Raw genomic sequence first — 15246 nt, forward strand, 5'->3', positions numbered from 1 at the left:
TCAGTTAAGTGCAAAAATCTACTGGATTGGTTATCTGAGCTGACTGAGTTCCACTGGTTACTTAAAAATAAATATTGGAAATAAAAGAGTTTGCCTCAGAAAAAAATCTAATCTAATATTTAAAGGTCCATTGTGTAACATTTGGGAGGATCTACAGGCAGACATTTAATATAATATTAATAGGTATGTTTTCATTAGTGTATAATTACCACAATATAAGAATCTTAAAATGAGCCTTTTATATATCTACAGACGCCTTCCACAGAGTGCACCACGTTGAACCGCTATGTTTCTACAGTAGCCCAGAACAGACAAACTAATACTGGCTGTAGAGAGGGGCATTCACATTTTTCATGTCCACCATAGTTTCTGCACTTGAAACTTGTTACAAACCTCTTTTTGGAAAACAGAACAGATACAAAAATGAATTATTATTATGTATTAGTTAAATTTTCAGCAAATATAACAACAGGTCTTTTTATATAAAAGTTACCTACTGCAGCTTTAACAATTTGAAATGCAAATGTAATAATTATAACATTCATAAATCAAGCAGCTTTACAGCAATACATCTTTTATTTTGAAAACGACAAGCGGAAGTCCTTTCTTCCTCTGCCGTGTTTTACACAAAGAGCCCCGCGCAGCCAGCTCACTCCTCAGAAGGGTTTAGGACCATGGGGTCAGCCGGCGCTGGGCACATTCTGCTCACTTGTTTTCCTCACCCGAAACTCTGAGAGATACTTACTATCACACCTCAGAACAACCGAAGCTACCCGACATGGAGCTATAATGCTGCTTACACACACACACACCAACTCTTCGGAGCAGCAAACTTGACTTTTTCCCCGACTGGACTAACGCTCACTCCGCTGTAGGTAAGTAACGTTAACCGTTAAAGTTAGCTCTCCTTTGTGTTGACGTTCCGCTCTGCTGAGACCGTGTTTCTGTCGCCCGTTGCTAACTTCCAAACTCACACTGAGCTCTGTCTACTGTGGAAAGACAAGCTCCCAGACACAGAGTCAATTATTGCACCGTCAATAACAAAGCAGCATCACGCGTGAGGAATCCTGCGGGACGTGTCGTACCACCTGTTGCTCGACGTCAGTGTTGAACCAGCCTGTATGGAACAAACGCACCAATGCTACACATCACATTCATAACGTTACACACAACGTTAGCTCTATGGAAGCCCGCCAATGCCAGTATGAAGGAAAACTCTGTAAGTCATTATAATGAGAAACTTAGCAAGTGGTACTAAAAACATTATTTTGAGATGCTAAGTCAAATTATTGAGAAAGTTTCTCATTATTTTCAGAATCAGAAATATTCATTGATCCCGGGGGGAAATGGTGCTCACAAGACATTAAAGAAACAGAAATAATAACAAGAACGGTAAAAAAAAAAAAAAAAAAAGTATTATAAGGTATTATATTACAACATAACAACAACATATATAGAAAACTATATAGAAAAATATAATAAGCGCCTGAAGATAGAAATATATATTTGCTTCAGTATATGACAGACAGAAGTGTAATGAATAATGAATAAATAGTAATAATAGCTGAATACCTAAAGCATTGCAATATTGGCGACAGAATAATTGTAAGTGTTGAGTATTGTAAATAGTATTGCACATTAACCACAGTAACATTTCAGTACATCCTCTGCTGGGCCTTAATGATGATTATGTCGATGTGTGTGTGTGTGTGTGTGTGTGTGTGTGTGTGTGTGTGTGTGTATGTGGTCCTGGATGAGGCTAATGATTGTTGTGTTGTTCTGTCTGCAAACCTCAGAAGTTTAATAGATGGGTCTCCTGAGGTGCATTCGTTTGTGTCGAGGGAGAAGAGCAGTGGGGAGAGCACACATCCCTGAGGGGTACCGTGCTGATTGTCTGGTTGCTGAATGTGATTCCCCCCCCCCCCAACCCCCGGGCCTCACCTGCTGCCTCCTGTTAGTGATCCACTGACAGGTGGAGTCTGGCACAGTGAGATTGGAGTGGAGGATTTCTGGGATGATTGTGTTGAAGTCCACAAACAGGATCCAGTGACCTGTTTTCCCAGTAGGCACATGGCAGGGGGTCCAGCAGGGGGTCTTTAATATCCTTCAGGTGGGCCAAAGCAGCCCTGTAATTCCAGCTTTGCCTCGTCAGTCAATCTCCTCACAGTCTCGACCACAGGCTGAACTGATTGTGGAATCTGTAGAAGAGTGGTTCCCAACCTTTTTCCAATGAACCCAAACAGTGAACTCAGCAACTGGAAGAAGTTTGTGTGAATCGGATAAATCAGATTATTTCCTGTTTAGGGAACTTTTTATACAATTGTCTTTCTGTATTACGTATTTCTTTTGGGTCATTTTTAACAATCATACAGACTTAATAGTAAAATTCTGTGTTTTCTTGTCCCTGATGCTTGGCCAACGTTCCATAAACAACTTACTTCACTGTGACTTTTCTACTCAGAAGTGAAGTGAAGAGGTATAGGCCTACTGTGTATATTTTTGAAGTTTTCTATCTTAAAGTAGTAGTGTAGTGTGGGAGTCCCGTCTGCCCTAGAGCATTGGTTGTGATTTAAGATTTCTTTTGGCAATTGGGCATGTAAATAATACACAACCGACATAAAAGGCCACCGAGAGTATACTCAGTGTGCTTTAAGTCATTTGAATCCAGTCTCTCAATATCTTGCAGCCCATTATAAGCAGTTTGTTACTGGCCGATACGCTCATTAAATGGACCGATTTATTAATTGAGTTTGGTGTGTACTTTAGAAATACTGTGTGAACAACCTTTCAGACAGAACCCATGTTGAGTTATCAGTGAGAGATGTGATCAAGAAACATCCTTCCATTAGAGCCAGTACTGTACAGCGCTGTTGACAGCAGTATGATGAGGATTAATGATTGGTGGGAATAAATTAGACTTTAACGCTTTAGCATTTTTATTGGAAATTAGCTTCAATAACCATAAATAAACAACCAAATCACCATGTCAAGAGAACAAATTGAGCGTATCCCCCTAACTCTCACAGCCTGGAGCATCTGCTCATATGTGAGCAATGTGATATTTCAGCTCAGCCCAGAAACCCTCTTGTCTGCAGTGACGTTCTAGAGCAGGAGACTCAAGACTCGGCTTTCTTTGGCCCCCCAAGTGTTTCCAGCTCACAGGCTGGTGTGTCATCTATTGTTTGCATGGTAATTAGACTGCTGTTTAGAAGTTGCTGCCAGGCGTTTGCAAGGTTCTCGGGCCGTAACCCTACCTATCATCGCCAGCCTCTCACATCATATCACCTTTCCCCGCAGAAGCATGAAAAAGTATTTTTCCTGCTACCATGGTTTTTCCAATCTCCTCAAAAATCTGCTAATGTGCTTAGCGCTCAGTGTCGGGACCAAATCGGACCAGCACTGTAGTCTACCTCAAACCTGAGTCACAGGTCAGGAATTCACAAAGAACGCTGAAAACTATTAAATAACAGTCCCCGCTCACAGCAGCCCCAGTAATAACGTGGAATTGCATGCAAATGAGCTCTTATACAAGTTGGTCTTGTCATTCAGATCGGCTTTTCAAAGTAAAATGTCCCCTTTACTCTGATCTGAATACAAGCCCTCAAGTGCAGCAATATGTGTCACCATTTTCTACCAGCGCCACAGACATTCAATTTCAAGTTGTTTTATTGTTTTTCTTGGATCTCAGAATCCCTCTAACTGTGATCTTACAAATATATATGGAAAATTATACATTATATATATATATATATATATTTATAACAAAATCTAGTTGGAAACTAAGACACGAAATAGCAAATAAATATGTGTATAACAGAAAATAAATATAATACTGTGGTAGCTGGTGAGTAATATTAAAATGCACTGTAATAGTAGAATATATACCTAATTAGAACAAGATGCATATGAATAATGTGTTACAGTGATAAGTAACCCACTTATGTGGTAGCGAATAAATATACTGTGATCTGTGTACATATAAACTGTAACTGAAGTGTGTTGTAGCTATCGGTATCGGGAATAATAAAATACAGTGCTGATGGGAATTCCAGCTCTTTTTAGCATTTTTGACTCCTTCATTTAGTACCACTTCTGGTTATAATTCAGCCAAATTTAGCAATGTAAAATAGAGTTTTTGGGGGGGCTTTTATTGCCTTTAATCAATAGTGACAGCTGTAGAGTGACAGGACAGGGGGAGAGAGACGGCCACAGGTCAGAGTTTAACCCTGCAGCAAGGACTCGGCCTTGGTACCAAGTGAGCTACAAGTGCGCTCCCAAATTTAGCAATGTTTGGGTGGATGGTTTTAGATTGGATTTGCTACAAAGGGGAGCAGCCACACTGACACAGCTGCCAGCAGGTGTGTGTGCAGACATTTCTGTGTTTATTGGCCTCCTGAGCACAGACATCGGCTGCTGCCAATTATCTTAAAATGCCAGATAATCGTCTGTCTGTATTCCTCATATAACCACCTCACTTGTGTGCTTTCTCCTGTCTTCTGTTTTACTTACAGATCAAAACCTCATTTCTTTCTACTTGTTTTCTGATTCTCTCTCTTTTGTAGCGTTTTGTCAACAGAGCTGAACAGAAGCTCCCTCTCTCTGTAGTTATTGAATGAATGTAGCAGAAACACAGTTGTTTCCCCAAATGTGTGTTTAAGGCAAAAATCTATGTAATTCAGCTGTACAACACAAGTTATACAGCGTACAGTAGGGGTAAAAAACCTGGAGGTTTGAGTGTGGCTCTATAAGCCTATCTTTCAATTAAAGCTGCAGAATATCCCTATCTGGCCAGCAGCCGTCATTCCTGTCGGGAGCTGGCAGCGGTTCTACCACAACAAAACCATTAACAGGTTGTAAAGCTTTATTCCTTTACCTGTTAAACTCCACACACAGACTGGCCTGTACTGCCAATATGGAGCTAAAAAAGTTATTACTGAGTCATGAAGTTAAGGCTGTGTTGAAGGGAACCAGTTTACTTACAGGTTAAGTGGCTAATGGGGTTAAATGTGAGGAGTATTTTGAGTCGTACTTTAGACTGATTTTCAGGGAGGTAGGGTATCCACCATGTGTAGTTCAGCACTTTTATTGAGGAGGTGTAGGTTTTGGCACAGAGTGCAGGGTGTGAGTGTGGGTGTAATGTGCAGGGCGAGATAGCTGCGGCTACAGAGAACTCCCTCTCTTGTCAGTCAAGATGTGTGTTTGGTTTTCCACAGAATAAAACTCTGTTTGCCCTGTGGAGCAGAGACACACCCACCCAGCGTAAGGGGAAAATGGAATGCGTTTGACACACTTTTAGGAGCTAAACTTAGGAACTTTATGTGGAAGAAGCTAAATGGCTGCAATCATATCCCCCAGTTAAACCACGACCCACAGGAAATCCCATCAGACGGCGGAGAGGTGCTCAGGAATGGTGGATGTTGACAGGAGGCTCAGGAGGTTCATTCCCAGAGACAGTGTTCAGAGCTGCTGTTTCCAGCCTGGATGTTTGATTTTAGGGGCCAGTATAGTCAGTCAGAGGGTATAGTGTGGAACAACCAACATACAACCTAGTTCTGAAATATCCAGATTCACAGTACAAGTGGGGGTCTTATAGCGTCATTGCATTTGCTCTAATCCCACTGGTTTGTGCTACCATCATTTCGTTTGTATTATATCATTCAGCCTACATCACTACTTATTAAAGGATTGAACACAATTTATTAAAGGCATACTAGGTAGAATATTCCTAAAAAACACTGTAGACTCAAAAATCATAATCCCTGCAGCCCTCTGCCTGTGTTTTCTTCTTTTGTGCCGCGGGGGACGTTTCTGGGTGTCAACCTTAGGGCAGTGTGCAGGGTCTGAGGTTGGTACCGGATAAAAATAAACAAGCGGATCACTATCTCCGACTCTCTCCTGCTGTCCACCGCTGGCACAGTACTTAAACAAATTGTGGAGATCTATGTGGTTTCTATCTATGTCAGACTGTGAATGTATAAAGAGCTGTGGTCTGTGTCTGTTTGACCGAGGGCGGGGCTGAGCTACACATAGCAGACAGGCACAGCAGACAATGCACCTTCGGCACAAAATCCAGCAATGCGCACCTTCTGCAGGATTGTGCGGAGGTGCTTTAGAACGTAACCGCCGAAAACGTTTTATTTCTGTGATTCATTGCTTTGTTCTCGGTAACGGCGCTGGCTCACTCCACTCACTGTCTACCTTGCTCTACCATCTCTGCTCTCACTTGAGACGGGAAGGACCAGCTAACTTTGACGGGTGAGTTTGAAAACGGTAAAATCCTGCATAGTATTCCTGTGAACGTGTTGCTGAGTTTATTCAGTTTAAAATGTGTAGAACTGTATCATTGACTCGTGAACTGTTTTGTTAGGGGGTTTATAACTTAATAGCTGTTGCTCTCTGTGTAATTGAATGCCACTAATACCCCCTTAGTCAGTCCCCCCAGGAAGTTGCTATGTCGTGAGCGCAGCATTTAATGCAAATTCAACCAATCACCGGCAATTCAGCACAACCTTTCAATTTTGCCTAATCATCAACTTTTCAGCAAATTTGACCAATCATTGTGTCTTCCATAGCAATTTGCCTATGACTATGCTAATTTAGCTAACTTTAGCTATCAACAGTAACAGTCTCTGGTTGGTATCAAAGATGGGATTGCCACTGATTGTCAATGGTGCACAGAAGCCGTTTCCATGGTTTCACATTGACTGCTTGGCATTTACTTGCCGAGTGCTTGTCTGCCTGTCTATTCATATAAGGAGTGCAGTGAGACCCTGCAAAACTTAGCATGTACTCAGGGGGAGAATCGATTCCCGTCTGAAAAGACCGTAAGCCTGCATGGTATGGATGTGTTATTGCAGCCCCTGGAGCTCCCCTTGCTGGCCATTACATAGAATTCAGGTTTAAGACACTTAAGCGTTGGCTTCATTCACAGACCTATTCTTAGATTCTAGTTGTGAAGATGCAAACCATGCAAACATGTGCGACGCAAACTTTTACCCTTCAAACAGTGCAATTTGTTCCCACTGGAACAAATTGCACTGTGTGAAGTGAAGCCTTTGATTTTTTTATGAATTACACAAAAAATTTTAAACAATTGTTTCACTTTCTCCAGCTGACCCTCCCTCTCTCTGGGGCACTACCTGGGGTCATGGTCTGGAACTGTTTGTGGTCTGTATATATATAAAGCAACAAGATGATAATGGGAAAAACAGAGAGAAAATAGATCCCACACACTGGTCCAAATGACCATCCACTGCTTTCTGATGCACTGGGAATGGTAGTTTCCAAATGTGCATGTGCACACCAGATAATCAGAATCCTAAAAAACTGTTGTAATCCTGAAATTGAAATTTGTATTTAGATGGAGAAGCGAACATTTATGGCGTCTGGAAAGACGAGGCACACCTATGAAACCAAGCATGCTACCACTGAATGCTTGATTGGGAGTAATTGCTAGTGGTTAAGATAATGTGTGTGAACTCAAAGCTTCAGTAGCTTGTTGTTCTTTTTAACCCAGTTTCTTCATGTCTCAGCAGACAGGCTTAGACATGTAGCCGTGGCCTGAGGCAGCCCTGAGCTGGAAGGCACAGCCGATATCTACCAATATCTAATGTGAAAATACAGCGCTGACTTTATTTAACAATGAATAGCTTTTATTTACATTTGGGCAGTAATGGGGCGATATCCAATTCTAATCCTGTGTTTATGGTAGGGTGGTAGGGGCCTATAATATACTTCAAACAAAGTGCTTGTGAGATCGTCTAACAGCGTCTGAAATCCCCTCCCCCCTCACTATAAACGTGTGGTCATCTTTTCAACATAGATGAGCCTGAACCATAGCATCTATCTATCTATCTATAACAGTGTACAGGAAAGGAGAAAGTTGACCAAGGTTCTGGCCAAATCTTGCTGAACTCTTATTGGAGCACAGAGGAAAAGGGGGCGGGAAGGGTCAGTCACACCCGTTTTATACAGTGATTGGTCAGCTGTGTGAAGATGTGTTGAGGGAGCGTTTGAACTTCTCAAGCACAATTCTTTCTTTCTTCACAACACTATGAATACTGAAAGGCTGTCCAAAAGTAAGTAAGTAAAAGTGTTTGGCACAAATGGACACATAATGACTATCCGGGTGCCGGTGTTTACCCTTTTTATCCTCTTTGCGGATTGCCTAAAGCCACAGATCTCTTCTGTTACTGTCCTTCGTTCTTTGGGGAAGTAAGGAAAGATGTGCTTGGGTTTTTTTGTTTGATGTGCAAAATGCAACGCAGAAGCTATGTGTGGTAGTTCTGAAAACAAGAAAGTGACATATGGTTTCTCATCTGTGAGGCCTTTCAGAATGGGTAAAAATAAACTTTCACTTAGCTCCAGGTACATCAGCTGTAAAGAATGCTCCATTACACTCCCTCAAAACAATGGACCCTACTGCAAAACATACTGCAGCCTACAGTTTCAGTAACTTCTATCCACACTGCAGGTTAGTGGTCAGTGACTGACAGGTGACTGACACAACTCTAAAGTGCTACTGTTGGTGTAAAAACTGCATTTGAACTTCAGTGTTTAGTTCATGCTAGTGATGAAGAGAAATGCCCAAACTTAATGCAACAGCTCAAGACTGGTGTCAGATCAGGACTTGGTATCAACAGACACTCAAAATGAAATGAGGCAGACCGTAATAAGTCAGTCAAAAGACTGATTGTTGATGCCATGGAAAGGCATTCAGCTTATGTGTTTCAAAGTAGTCTGAGTCAGAAGAAACAGGAAATGATTGGCATGACGAGACCTTAGACCAGTAAGCATTGACCATTCATATAGATTAACACAGTGGAGTAAAGTAGTGTCCCTCCCACACACACATACTGAGTAGGCGTTTCATAAGTGTGCAACTGTAAATTCAGCTTAGCTGCTCCTGAATGAATGAAGCATTCACTTCCTCCTAAGCTGCGTCTCCACCAAACACTCAGTGTAGTACCCTTGGAACCCGTACCTCACCCCTATCTACATGTACATGCCCCAAACCCTAGCTCAGCTGTTGGCTCATGGTGTTATGGTTATATTGTGATCCAAACTCTCTTTTCTTCTCTTTAGTTTTCTCTGCTGAGACTCCAAGTGATTGTCAACAATTATAGACTGTATAATAACTTTCTGAACTGTCTCTGAGTCTGCTTTCCATGGTGACTTTTTCTCCCCTCTTCAGTTCAGTTCAGTCTCTTTATTATGCCAGGGCAAAAGACAGTACAATAATACAAAAATGTTTCCTGTTCCTACATTATATAGAACACCAACAGACACAAATACACCTGCTGCCCTCGCCCTTTTACAGCGGTGCACCGATATAATAGCTCTGCCGGCAAGTGAACGGAGTGCTTAAGTTACACACTCTTTAAAGGTCCAGTGTGCATGATTTAGTAGCATCAAGTGGTGTAGTTGCAGATCTCAACTCCCTCGCTTCACCCTTCCCTTCCAAGCACGAAGAAAAACCTATGGTGGCTGCGAAATGCGCAAAAAAGGAACAACCCTATCCAGAGCCAGTGTTTGGTTTGGTCCATCTCTGGCCGATCAGATCACACAGCTGTTTTCCCTGCGCAATGACACTCCAGAGGCAGACCATTATATTAGCAATATAAATTGACAAAATTCTCCCAAAAACAACCTGTGATAGCTGGTGTATGTAGTAGGCAGTATGTTAGTATGCACTTTCAAACACACTCTTAGTAAATGAGGAAATGTGCTTTACTGTTTTATATATGAGTCTGGTGTCATTTGTATGCAAACCTGCTACATACTACATTAATGCTCCTACTATTAATGTTCTGTAGGAAGTTGAGGGCAGCTTTTGAGAGTTGCTGGAAAAATAAATGTTGAAAATGTAGGATGGTTTGCAACACTTTTGTAACTTTGATTTGAATGTATGTTTTTATCTTCTGTCAGAGCTCATTCGAAGGTTCTGCATTTCATTCACAGTAAAGTGGGTCTGGGCCTTGTGAGTTTAGTGCTCTGGTTTGAACACCTTACCTACATAGTGGACTAACATGCCTGTGTATGTGCCTTATCACAATCTAGCACAGTCAACTATGAGCCTGAGTTGTAAAGGGAATTTGGCTTGTAGGTTAGAGGATATGAGTCATCCCAGATCCTCCTTCCAGACCATGACTTTAGAATCAGGTTAGCTGGTATTTCTCAACACGCTGTCACTTAAATTCCAAGAATTCGAAAGCACAGGTTTCCCTTCTGTTTTGAAGAGTGTGTTGGGTTTTCTACAGAACATTGAAACGTAAACAACTGGTACCAAATGTATAATTACTAGAAGTCGAAATTACTCAATCTTTTACCAGTCATTTTATTCATTAGTGGTCAGGTTTTCATCGCAGTTGAAAAAACAAAAAAAATACTTGGGAGAATCATGGGAACAGATTTACTGTTAACTGTTTTGGGCTGTGGTAGTATGCCAGCTGTAGCCTTGTTAAGCTGCAGCATAACTTAACTGAACAGGATGTCAAAGGGAAAAGATTTAAAAACACCACTGAGGGCAGTCAATGTCAGCAGACTCTCCTTCACAACCCTTCTCCCAACCTTCAACACAATCACTGTTATTCATTAAATTCCACTTTTAAAGTTAAGTGTGCAATGTACTTTGGTATGGAGAGTCATTTTAAATAATAATAAACTGAAGACAGAGGCAGGAATATGTTTTTCAAATGTAACAAGCACCCGAATGTCAAGCTTTGATCAGTAAATCCAAAACTTTATCCAACTACAAATGTGGGGAAATATGTGGGGACAACTAGCAGTCCAGCGTTTATTTTTCCCTGCCTGACAAGCACAGGGGCCTTCCTGTTTACTAGGCCTGGACTGTGAATTACACAAAAGCTTGCATTCACACACACGAAAACACGCACACGTCTTGCTCCAACCAAAACAACCCCAAAAGCAACCCCACTGCTTTGTTTTGACAAGAGGGGGTTGGCCCAGCAGAGTCTCGCTAGAGACGTGAAGAGGAAACGGGGATTGAGAGAGACGGGAGATAAAAAACAGCAAGGCCACACGCCTTCTGTCACTGTGACTTCCTTTCGGGAAAATAAACCTGTTTCTCCCTCTGTTTCCCAATCTTGTGTGCACACACATGCCAGTAAAAAACATGGAAATCTAATCCAGCCTTTTATCAAATGTTGTTTTTCTGTTTAGCCCAAAACTACACACTGTCCATATGTTAATGTGTGTGTGTGTTTGATTGGGGCACACTCAGTTAGTTTCTCTCACAGCCAGCAACCGTTTGTTTTTATGAATGAAATTGGCTGTATTCAGTCAAAGACAATTCCATTCCAAAGCCATTCTGTCCCTAACCATTTGTTCTCATGAGTCCATGTTCAGTGCAAATCAAGCAGCAACCTCCATGGCCGAGAAATGAAGCCAACACACAATTGCTAAAAACTGCAGTTCCTCAAACGGCCACTTGAGGCTGACTCCAGCAGTAATATTAAAATGCCCAACTTTACAGCAGGCTACAATACAGACTGGCACAAACAGTGGTTTTGGTCTCTATAGCTAATCCTCATTCATGACAACTGATCAGGGGGTACATTTTTATATAACCCGTTATATTAGAGCTAAAAGTTAAGCATAATTAAGGGCAGGGCCGCTTTGAGTGACAGGTGGGCGCTGTCACAGGCATCTGTTTTCAGTAACCAGGCTTTATTCAGCCCGCCTCAGCTCCACCCACACTTCACCTCTGTGCCCATTTTTGGATTAACTGGGAGCTGGCAGAGTCTGGACCACAGCCGGCCACACTGAACAGCTCTTCACACACCTGTGGGTGACATCACAGAGACTATATCCATTTTTAATTATGCAGTCTATGCTCCAAATACAAAAAAAAGAACCATTCTTCAGTAGATTATGTTGCTGAGGAGCCTGCGTCATGTCCGTGCTTGACCGCTTGAATAGCTGATCTATGAATTCTTGCATGTCAGCATCAGGCGATTATACAATATATCCATCCATCCGTTTGCTACCACTTATGGGAGTGCAAGTAGCGGTAGCAGCTGGCTAGAGCTGGGGCTTTACTCAAAAAGAACTACTTTGTGCGATGTGCCGTCCGACCACGTTTTATAGCTGGTCTGAACTACCACACTGGAAGGTGGAGCAAGATGCCTGGCGTTTAAAGGGTTCATTATTTATCAGTATTGTGCAAGTTCACACTTCACAAGAGCTAGTTCAAAGTACAGTTTGTACAGATTAAAATGAACTAGTTCACGTTCATAGTTCAGAATTTGCTGGAAAATGAAAGTGAAATTTCTGCCTGGCACTTTTCCCCTCGTGTTCTCCTTTTTTCTATTTGAATTGAATTTTAACTCAACAGTGCAAACTCAAACTCCTTCACTTAAGTCAGTGCACTCACCCCCAACTCCATTTTCTGACAGAGTTCTATAGCCTCAGACCTTCCCAACTACGATCTTAGTGGGTGCTGGGCTCTGCTAGGGTTGAACCTTTTCATTGATTGTGTCTTTCTGTGGTGTCCATGGACAGAATCTCTGATGGCCTTAGGATTGCCTTGGATCCGCTTACATCTTCATCAGAGTGCTACCTCCAGCACTCACAGGACAGTTTGCAGCTCAGGGTGAAGCAGCTGGGAGTGTCAGCCATTATCTGGAAGCAAACTGATAGATTGGATCTAACCCAAAGTGGGCACTAGCACATGTATATGTTCAGAGCACCTAGCCGGCTCTGAGAACAAAAGCATTCCAACAGTAACTGAACAGCAAATATTTCGTCCAGCAGGTTTCCCTCTGAGTCTCTCCAGCGAGTCAAATAGAGAACACTCCAGCCTGTCAAACAATAGCCTCAAGATTTATGCTTTCACTACAATCTCCTGTCCAAGCACTGTTGTCGAAGTATCTGTGGATAGGAATTTGTTAGTCAGTAAATGGATGCTGACGATGTTTTCCTCTTACATGTGTCTTTCTTAAAAGGGAGGTGTTTGCATGCCTTGACACAGCTGTCTCATATCAGCTGCTGAAACGAGATCCACCACAACATCTGGGTCAGGCGTGCCTGTGTGTGTGTACATATGTTCTGCCTCTGTTCGTGCAAAATCAGTAACAGCTCTGTTTTGAACCACTCATTGTTTTGAGCAAAATGGCTGTCAGAGCCCCATCCAAGTCCTGAAGAAGAAAAGATTTCTTGCTCTCCTTGCTGCGAGTAAGCTGGGTCTTTTAATTTTAATATTTGTTGCGTGATGAGCAGAACTCCAATTCCCTCAGCAGAGAACTGAGTAAACTTTCTTTAACTTTACTGTGTATAAGACCAAGAAACTGCCAAAGGGACGCTAAACAACAACTGTCCAATTTACAACAGGACAGGCCATGCACTGCTCCGCACCGATCTGATAAAGGATAATACCTCCACCTTCAAAGTTGCGGCCTGGAACCCATCACTAACTGCTCACTGTTGTGAACTCAAGGAACAAAGAACAAAGGGAAAATGTGCAACAAAACAGCATTATAATGAAGTAGTGTAAAACTGCAGGCTGTCAAATCTTGTTCTCCAGGTGTTAGAAAACATGTTTGTTTGGTACAGACCCCAAACATCATACTGTACACACCACACCATCATCATTTTTATAGAGAAAATTGTGATGCAGAAATGATCATTCCCACTAACGAATCACATCGTAATCACAATATCTGTCAAAATAATCGCAAGAGTTGTTTTTTTTACCATAACGTGCAGCCCTACCTCCAACGCTGTATTCAGTTCTCCCCTAATATATCCATGACTCATGATGACTAAACCAGACTATTTCAGACCGAGGGTGAATAGAGTTGCTGTGGCAGTGGACAGTATGAGAAAAACAATGGATTTTTTGAACATTATTTTCTAATAGATGCCCAAAATAAAAACATGAACCTGAAAATCAGCATAACATATCACCTTAAAGTTAATTGAACTGGCTCATGTTTGCTGATGTAAGTTTTTGTCCTTTTGATTGTCTCCAGTGGTCCCACAGAACAACAAACCTTTGACTGCACCTACCAGTGCTGCTGGTCACGTTAAACCAACTCAATTCAAAAACTGAATCTGATGTCTAACCTCTTCAATACCACTGACCCCCTGGCGGGTGAGTCATTACAAACTCGTGCTTTGTAGGTAAATGCTAAAAATCCACTGTTATGAAATTAGCATTTTAATGGTATTGTGCAACCAAGAAAAATTTGCAATGTTGAGTTTGAATATTTCACTCAGTCAACATTGTGAAGCTTCTTCAAGGAGTCAGAGCTGACGTGGTTGAGATATTATTAAACAGTTGCTTATTTACACATCCAGCAGTAACGTAATCATTATTTGGAGATGGTTGGTGAATGTATCTGGCTCTTTAGCGAAGTGCTCCACTAAGTTCACCAGCTAGTCTCTTAACTGTGTCTGACTGTTTTGAGTGTACAATGGGTTTTCAGAGCCTTTTCTCTAAAAACAGCCAAAAACAACCCAGTGAGAGTGTGATGAGAGCGTGATGAGAGTGTGATGAGAGTGAAGCAGCCCAGTAAAGTTGTGAGCTGGACAGATAAAAAATGAGGTGGAACTTCATTTGAAAGCTCTGTAAAGCCGACGGGAGCTGCAGACTCAGCTAATTCTTCTGTTACAGAAGCATCAATCATAACTGCTGTAAAGCTTCTTAGGGGAGATATAATGGGAAAACAAGATGTTAGGGAGAATACATGCGTCGGAGATCATTTTGTAACCTTGGAAACAGCAGTTGACAGAACAGTCTGGAGCTTTCGGTCATATCACATGGTCGTCATCAGCAGAGGGGTGTCTGACCAGTTGCTATGGATTTGCTCATGTTCAAATTAACATTTTTCGGAGGTCTTTAATCTCATCCAGGTCGGCGCAAAATTTGAGGTTCAAAGTTCATCCGTGACCTCGGAAATAGCAGTTGACAGTTTTTTCCTCTCTTCACACAAGCACTATTCATTTCTTAAAAACTCTGTTCCTACAAAACTGCTTCTGTCCTCATAACTCTCCTTTGAGACTGATCTGGAGTAGACAAAACTGAGCTGCCTTTTGTTGTGTGTCTTATGGCTATAATGTCCTCTCTCCTCCACAGACAGTTCAGCAGGGACAGACAGAGAAGCCTGTACAGACAACATGTCCACCAGTACCACCGGTCAACCCTGCAAGCAGGAGAGGAAAGGCAGTTTCTTCAAGGTACGTGCTACTCAAATAATTACGCCCATATGGGGCAAAATCATTTTC

At 41.9% G+C, this 15246-nt stretch overlaps 1 protein-coding gene across 3 annotated transcripts in view; it reads left to right on the forward strand.

The window, feature by feature from the left end:
- Positions 1-619: 619 nt before the first annotated feature.
- Positions 620-15246, forward strand: part of LOC127376176 (ras and Rab interactor 2) — a 49029-nt gene continuing 34402 nt past the window's right edge. The window contains exons 1-3 of one of the 3 annotated variants that reach the window (XM_051422828.1): positions 620-875; positions 13992-14113; positions 15098-15198. In XM_051422828.1, coding sequence (XP_051278788.1) covers positions 14077-14113; positions 15098-15198 — 138 coding nt within the window. In that variant the 5' untranslated portion in view covers positions 620-875; positions 13992-14076. The remainder of the gene's footprint in view (positions 876-13991; positions 14114-15097; positions 15199-15246) is intronic. The other 2 variants (XM_051422837.1, XM_051422848.1) reach the window with 2 other exon arrangements.

This window comes from Dicentrarchus labrax, unplaced genomic scaffold, assembly GCF_905237075.1.
Source record: "Dicentrarchus labrax unplaced genomic scaffold, dlabrax2021, whole genome shotgun sequence".
Taxonomy (NCBI): Eukaryota; Metazoa; Chordata; class Actinopteri; family Moronidae; genus Dicentrarchus; species Dicentrarchus labrax.